The sequence below is a fragment of the Oryzias melastigma genome, linkage group LG21 (genome assembly GCF_002922805.2).
Source record: "Oryzias melastigma strain HK-1 linkage group LG21, ASM292280v2, whole genome shotgun sequence".
NCBI lineage: Eukaryota > Metazoa > Chordata > Actinopteri > Beloniformes > Adrianichthyidae > Oryzias > Oryzias melastigma.
In genome coordinates this window covers 27,905,679-27,913,706 of record NC_050532.1, presented here as the reverse complement: position 1 = coordinate 27,913,706, position 8,028 = coordinate 27,905,679, and the positions used below count along the sequence as shown (strand labels likewise).

The 8,028-nt window shown below is 40.4% G+C and overlaps 1 protein-coding gene across 5 annotated transcripts in view; it reads left to right on the top strand.

Moving 5' to 3' along the window:
* The window catches only part of epb41l5 (erythrocyte membrane protein band 4.1 like 5), a 28,503-nt gene that overhangs the window by 11,982 nt on the left and 8,493 nt on the right, over positions 1-8,028 (top strand). For all 5 annotated transcript variants that reach the window (XM_024287074.2, XM_036209745.1, XM_036209744.1 and 2 more), the window contains exons 10-16: positions 319-407; positions 479-548; positions 3,643-3,812; positions 3,999-4,105; positions 4,689-4,707; positions 5,382-5,424; positions 5,766-5,881. In XM_024287074.2, coding sequence (XP_024142842.1) covers positions 319-407; positions 479-548; positions 3,643-3,812; positions 3,999-4,105; positions 4,689-4,707; positions 5,382-5,424; positions 5,766-5,881 — 614 coding nt within the window. The remainder of the gene's footprint in view (positions 1-318; positions 408-478; positions 549-3,642; positions 3,813-3,998; positions 4,106-4,688; positions 4,708-5,381; positions 5,425-5,765; positions 5,882-8,028) is intronic.

Here is an 8,028-nt window from a genome sequence, read left to right as displayed (position 1 = left end):
TTTCTCAGAAGTTTTTAAGTTTTCATTTTCACTAAAAGTTTAAATTTTTGACAGAAGTTTTTTCCTAAATTAAAAAAGTTCCCAGTTTAAGTTTTTTTCTCTGAGGTTTGTATTTCCCCCAGCAGTCCGTGTTCATCGTAGGATCGTCTCTGGATGAATGACAGAAGTTCTTCCTGATTCCATCGTGACAGTGGTTCTGACTCTGGTTCTGACTCTGGTTCTGACAGTGGTTCTGACAGTGGTTCTGACTCTGGTTTTGACAGTGGTTCTGACAGTGGTTCTGACTCTGGTTCTGTTTGGTTCGTCTCTAACCCACAGGCCCGGGATGGTAACGAGTACAGTCTGGGTCTGACCCCCACTGGAGTTCTGGTGTTCGAGGGCCAAACCAAGATCGGACTCTTCTTCTGGTGGGCGTGTCTGTGGCTTCCTGGCGGCGTTCCTCTGAGCTGTCCGAGTGACGCGTCTCTTTTCTTTCCAGGCCCAAGATAACTCGTCTGGACTTCAAGAAGAGCAAGCTGACTCTGGTGGTGGTTGAAGATGACGACCAGGTGAGTGAGCTCTAACAGAACGTGCGGTCCTCGCCGTCATCCTCGCTCTTCATCACAGAGATAGAGACGTTCTCAGCAGATGATCAGTCAGCCTCAGCTTTGTTCTGCTGAAGGTCACGTTGGGTTCTCCACATCAGTGAGTCACTGCAGCTTAGAAACCATCAGATCTTCAGTCTCCGGTTCCTCGTCCATGTTTACTGTTTACATTTACCTCCACTGTCACTTCCTGTGGAGCTCCAGTTTGTTTTGATCAAATCCTGAGTGTTGATGAAACGACGACCTCCCATGACCTCCTATGACCTCTCGCTCTGACAGAATCTCAGCTTCAGTTTCGTGAAAGAACTGCTGGTTCTGCACTGTAAGGGGGGGCTTGTTTGTGTCCGTCCCATGAGTCTTTGAGTCAGGTTAATAAAGAAGCCCACCCCCTCTGGCATTCCTGGTATGCACCGTTCACACAGACATGAGCAGAGTCCAACCTGAGTACGGGGGGGGCTGTTTAATAGTCGACTGAAGAGGAAAACTTGTTTTTGTTGTGTTTTCAGCCATGTTTTGCACTAACAGTGTCGGATCCCAGCCGTACATTTCTCTGTGATGATGTCATCTAACTCATGACTGTCAGAACACGGTTACCGTTCCAGAATGTTGACCATGAACTGATTCTTCTAACCAAACGCTCCATCAGCTGCTGCACAGACACAAATCAGAGGTCTGCACCCTCATTTTGATTCATGTCAGACTGTATTTTCACGAGGTCAAAGTTACTGTTGACATTCTTTAAGATAAAATCTCTTTTTCAAGTCAAAATGCGACTACATGAAATTTAGTTCTTTTCTCCCAAAAGAAACTTCCCAAAGACGTTTGTGTCTTTATGAAATTTGTTAGTTTGGGTCTTTTGATGTAGCAGTAATGCTTAAGAAGGTAGATGATGAAGTTAAGACACCGAACCGAGGAACCAACCTGACCTGAATCAAGAACAGATCATAGACGGATGTGCTGGGCAGACTCTGGCAGTTTTTCAAAATAAAACTTCCCTCAGAATCAGAACATGAAAAAGTGGAAAGAAATCTAATCTGTTACTGTGTGTTTGTTTTGTCTGTGACTCGGTCACAAGTGCATGATCCACTAAAGGGACTTTCTGTCAGAAACTGAGATTATGATTGGCTTAGACCAGGGGTGGCGAACTCAACCGCACAAGGAGCCAAAATCCAAACCACACCTGAGGTCGCGGGCCCAACAGGATAAACATTTACTGAACACTCTAAAACTAGATTTTAAAAACTTTAAAACTGGAACTTTTTAACATAATTATGAACTAAATAAATAGCATTACCTGTGATAATGCTAGTGTGAATGCTGGAAGCTGAATTTGGCAGCTGAAGATGCTTGAATTGATGGCTAAAAACACTGAAGATGATAGAAACCTAAAATATTCGCTAAATGCCAAATTAGCCCAAAAAAAAAAAACTTAGGTTAGCCAAAGCAGCTAGCATGTAGCTGAAATATTAACTAAACTCCAAAACAGCCTAAAAAATCTTAGTAAATGCCAAAATAGTCCAGAAGGCTAGCTTAATGACAATTTTTAAAATTTTAAAACTGTAACTTTTTAACATAATTCTGAATAATAAAAAGGCAGGAATATTATTCCAGAATAAATCAACTTAAACCTTAAATAACTTTCAATATTTTACTCTCCATAAAAATATATTTTTTCAGAATTATACAAGTTAGAAATGAGCTCAAGATAACATCGGGTCATTAATAACAATAAAATAAAATGATCTGGAGGGCCGGATCCGGCCCCCGGGCCTTGACTTGCTTTACAAATGAGCCCAAATACAAGATGTCCAAATGGGGCAGCAGTTGGTATTTTTAAGCTTCTGGTTTCTGACGATCTATTTTCAAAATAAAATGCTACAACAAGAAATTTCGTTTAAAAAGTCTAAAAATATCAGTAGATTTTTTTTCCAGACGATTAAGATCCAATGAAATAAAGTTGTTGATTTGTAGAAGTTGTTTCTAAAAAAAAAACATATTTCACACGATCAAAACGAATGTTGTGGACAGAATCCAGCAGTTTTCCAAAATAAAACTCTCTTCTGGATCAGAGAATAAACTAAACAGAAATGATCTAAGTTAGCGCATGTATTCCTTTTTTCTGTCTGCGGCCCGGTACCATGTGATCATGTGAACTATGGACCGGTACCATGTGATCATGTGACCTACGCACCGGTACCATGTGACCTATGGACCGGTACCATGTGATCATGTGACCTACGGACCGGTACCGGTCCACTGGTGATCCAGACTACAGAGCTAATGACACAGTTTATTATGTAATTAAAATGTTTACTTTTGTTGTGAACTAAATACTTTAGTTTTAGATTTTTTTTTCATTTTCCAGAGTTAAGGTTGATTGATTTTTGTTTTGGAGTAAAAACAATTTTTAATCTTTTATTTCAATCATTTATTTTCAGAATGAATCTTCAGATGTCTGATATAAAAGTTAATCTATAAATACATCTTTATTTCATTCATTATGACTCATTAAAATGATCAGAGAATACTTAGACACACAGCTATGTGTTCCTACAGTAAAAGTTACTTTTATTTTTGAGTATTTCAGTTTAACTCAGTTACCTTTTGGGTTGAGTCGTAACTGTAACTAAATCATTTTAAAGAATTGTTTTGTGCTACTAAAGAATCTAACAAACTAAACATCAGTGGTTAAATAAAAATGGTTCAAACTTTATGTAAACTAAACATAGTTTCAGTTTTTTGCTTTTTATTCTTTCAGGTATTGTGATTTAAATGTTTTTTTATAGTGGGACTCTTAAGACTTGATTATTATTTAAGATCTGTTGGTTGTTTTTTGATTTATTTTGTATTTTGTCTCAGTATTGGGTTTTATATCTAAAAAAAAGAATTATAATAATAATATAAATGATTGAATTGTTAAAGGTTTAGTTTCCTTGAACAGAAAACTTAAATAATGTTAAATGTAAACGTTTGAGCTCAAACCTTAAAGCTGTTGGTCATGTCAGTGGATCATCAGATCAAACAGGAGAAACTGACGTTTTCTGATGACCCCCCCCAGGGTAAAGAGCAGGAGCACACCTTTGTGTTCCGGATGGACCACCCCAAAGCCTGCAAGCACCTGTGGAAGTGTGCCGTGGAGCACCACGCCTTCTTCAGGCTGCGAGGCCCGGTGGAGAAGAACTCGGCTCGCTCTGGATTCATCCGCATGGGCTCCCGCTTCAGATACAGGTCTGACACATGCGCAGACGGACGCGCAGACGCAGACGACTGAAGACCGGCTCGGTCTGCTCTGTGTTCAGACTTGAGCCTGCTGCTCTGGAGCAGAGATGTTGGATTGTTGGAAGTTCAGAGTTCAGCTGCAGACTTTTAGATCATCAGAGCTGAAGTTTTACTAACAGCTGTTTTTGCCTCCAGTGGAAAGACGGAGTATCAGACGACCAAGGCCAGTAAAGCCCGGCGCTCGACCTCCTTCGAGAGGAGACCCAGCCGGCGATACTCCAGAAGAACCTTACAGAGCCGAGGTGAGGAGAGACCAGAGTCTCTGACGGGCCGACCTTCATCCAAACCAGAAACAACAGAACAAAAATGTCACATCATTCACATGTGTAAAACTCAAACATCTGAGTCCAACAAACGACCTCCGTGACCTCGACCCGTTTACTCAACTGGGCTTCTAAGGTTTGACGAGGTCACCAAAGGTCACGACAAACACTGGGGGGGGTGCGTTTTCCAGCCCTCAGTTATGTAACAACATTTCTGCAGAACTGCTGATGAAATCAGAACTTAACAGTTTTTAGAATCCATTAAAAACGTTTAAGTTTAGAATGACTTTTGATGGTCTGTAGTCAGTGGCCTTTTATTCCCTTTTATTTGTTTTACTGCAGTCGTATCTGTCATTCATTATTATTGCTTTTAGTTTGCCTCATTTTTTTGTTTTGTTAATGTGAAGCACTTTGGTACCTGAAGGTGTTTTTAAAGTGCTTTATAAATAAAGACTTGTTCGTTCATTAAAAAAAAAAACAAAAAAAAACTTCAGAACAAACTCTAGATTTCTGCTGTGGATCTAACAGATCATCTAATGATTGGAAACGTTGTGTTTTTCAGGACCGCCGATCGCCCAGGAGTGAGTAAACGATGTTCAAGCTACTGCACTCCACCCCACTGCTGTCTGTCCATCCATCCATCCATCCATCCATACGTCCATCCATCCATACGTCCATCCATCCATCCATCCATCCATGCGTCCATCCATCCATACGTCCATCCATCCATCCATCCCTCCATCCATCCATCCATCCATCCATCCGTCCATACTCAATCAATCTCCTTTAGGGCCACATGGTTGCTGGAGCCTATCCCAACCATTATAGATTTGAACCTCCTCCCTGTGAGGAGAGGATGATAACCGCTACACCGCTGTGCACCACCCCCCCGCTTTGTAATATTGTGTGTAAACAGCTTGAATAGTTTTTAAAGACAAAATGAGTTTGATCCAAACAAATCTATAAATGAAATGATTTCAGTATAAAAACTACATTTAATTTAATTAAAGTTATTTCATTTATTGTGTAAAGGTCGTCTCAGGTCGATTTAAGAAAAGAAAAACATCAAACCAAGTTAAATTATTGATATAATTCAGTTCAGTCCAGTTATCCTGTATTGTTCCAATCGTACTCCAGCATCAGTCTGCTTCAGTGGGTTTGGAGAAACTCCTGTTCTGAGGAGTGTTTCTGTGTGAACTCTTCAGTGTGGAGCGAACACCTGAGTGCAGAAAGACCAACGTCTCTCTTTTGACAGGTTGATGTCTTCAGGCAACGGAGTGGGTTCCTGTGTGGACAAGGTGAGGATCGGGAGTGAGGTCAGGAGATGAAGCATGTAGACAATAAGAATGATGAGGGTCAGAGTCGTAACAGGAACAGTAATGTTACAGAGAGGCTGTTGGAACGTAAAAGAAATCAGATGTTCTGTCAGTGAACGCTCCTGCTGGATTCTGGCACACAAGTCCAATAAAAGAACCCCCTCTGGTTCTGGTCCGGGAGGTCGTTCCTCCAGGCATCAGTGTTATGAACCGCGTGGGGCTGAAGTCTGCCTATGAAAGGCTTACAGTCTCCTGTTATTATCTGTTCCTCCTGTCCAGCTCAGGTCTGTAAGTCCTTGTGTTTCATGCTCCTCCTCCTGCAGCCTCCTCTCAGAGGCGCCTGGTCAGCCATGCCTGTGGTCAGCCCCATGGCGCCGTCTGCCTGTGGACCAATAGAAATCGAAGCTTTACCCAGAAGTCCTGGAGGAGAAAAGAGAAGGTTGGTAGAAAGAGGATTTTCTGAGTCTGCTCAGCATCTCTGAACGTGTGAAACGGCGTTTATGACCGCTCACTAAAGAGGCGGGATCAGAGGAGGTGGGTACGGCTGACAGATCCCCGTTTGGTGCTGGAGGACAGGGGAGGATGTCTGGGTGTGGTCTAGTGCTGTGGGCGGGGCTTGTTCTTGTGTTTCCTCTGTATCTCAGGGGAAGTCATCACCAAATCTATCATCTATATTAGATGTTGGTGATTGTTTGGTGAAGCTCTAACATGTTTGGATCAACACGTCGTTTCTGTTCGTTGCAGCAAAAGCCTGAAAGTTGTGACTGTTTGTCTAAAACGTCACAATAAGTTTTTTTTTTTATAATAATTTGCACATAAAGATTGAAGTTTAGATTCTAGAGCAGCTGTTTACAGTTTAAATTAATGAATCAGGAAACCAGGAAATTCAAAACCCAACTTTAAAATGTGACCAATCACATAACAGCAGCATGTTTACTGGATTTTTTTAACTCAAAAATGACCAAATCAAATTCATGTTGAAGTTTAAATTTAAATAGTTGGATAAAGTTTAACACACTGACGTTTTCATTAGTTTTTAGTTTAAATCATTTATTTTCAGATGTTTGTGTTGATGAATGTTTCTGTTGGTCACTTATGGTCTTAAATCCGTTTTTTTTTAATTTTCTTATCACTAATGTTTTATATAAGTGCTTTTATTCTGAAATTCATCATCAACAGACATTATTAGAAAACATTTTTCTCAGAAAGATCTCTTAAACATGTCACTCTCTGCACTATTAAACGATTTAAATCCATGATGTCATCATTTAAAGTTTTAGTTTCTGCATCCACAGATCATGACGTCTTCCATCACGTTGACTCATAAAAATCTTTTATCTGATGACATGAAACGTGCCCATGCTCCACCTGGAGAACAGGTGTGATCACACGGTCAGGAGCTCCTGACGGTCCGTGTTCTGAGGTTCTGCTGTTCTCATCCGGGTGGTTTAACGCTGCGTGTGCATTCCCGTGTTCCTGCCGTAAACACGCGTGTTCCTTGTTGTTCCAGTATTAACATGTACTGAGGACTGGCTGGGCGGAGGCAGGCCGGTAGGTACCACCACACTCTGCCTCCACCAATCAGTGGCTGTGTAGTCAGGCTTCTCCATGGGGCTTTGGTAGACGTGATCAGCATGAGAGCGGCCTGATCGATCGGTGGCGGAGGTGGTGTCATGATCTGGGATTGGGCTCTTCTGGCATGAATCAGCAGGATGTGATTTGATCTGTGCTCTCTTCACAAACTTTTACTCTTCATCTTCTGTTCGTCTGCTACTCCTACTCGCCTTTCATCCTTTCACTCCATCCTTTCATGTCGTCATTCAGCAGAAACATGAAACCGTTTAACCCTTTAGCCTCTGAGCTGCTGCTCCAGTGTTCATTCTTTCAGCTCTCGTAAGTCTTCAACCGCTTATTTCACATCATTCCAGCAGAGGATTTATTCTCTTTGCATTTCAATGAAAATCTGATGTGAGAAAACTGATGTTCTCCATCGGAATCAGCTGATTCATGGCGATTACATAAACAGCTGGATGTCAAAGATCGTGTTGTATTTAAGGAGCCAAATCGGAGCCATAAAGATCTGAAACCCAAATAGAACGATTTAAAAAAATATAGCTGTTAGGCCCAAAAAAATGTAAAATGTCAAAAACTTTTTGCTACTCTTTCAAAAAACTAATTATTTTCAGCTTCAAATGTTTTTTTTTTTTAGGTTTTAAATCTTAAAATTTCTATTTCAAAACTTTTTTTTCACTTCCAGTTCTTTTTTTGTTGTTTTTTTTTTTTTTTTTTCAAATCAGAAAATTTCAGTATCGGAACGAGACTAAAAAACCTGATCGGGACTTCAAGTATTTATGTAAACAATAAACAAGTTTGTGTTTTCAGAGATTGAGTGTCAGAGTTCTTATAATGGCGTTTTTATGGTTTCAATCATGTTTAGTCACTAAAACAATCTTTGTTAGAACACTAAATGATGTTTTTAAATCCTTTTTTTTATATAATCATATAAATTTAGTTTATTAAATATATTATAATGATGTGATCAGGGAGACAGGTAGGAGTGTACTTGGTGTGTCATCAGGAAAGAGA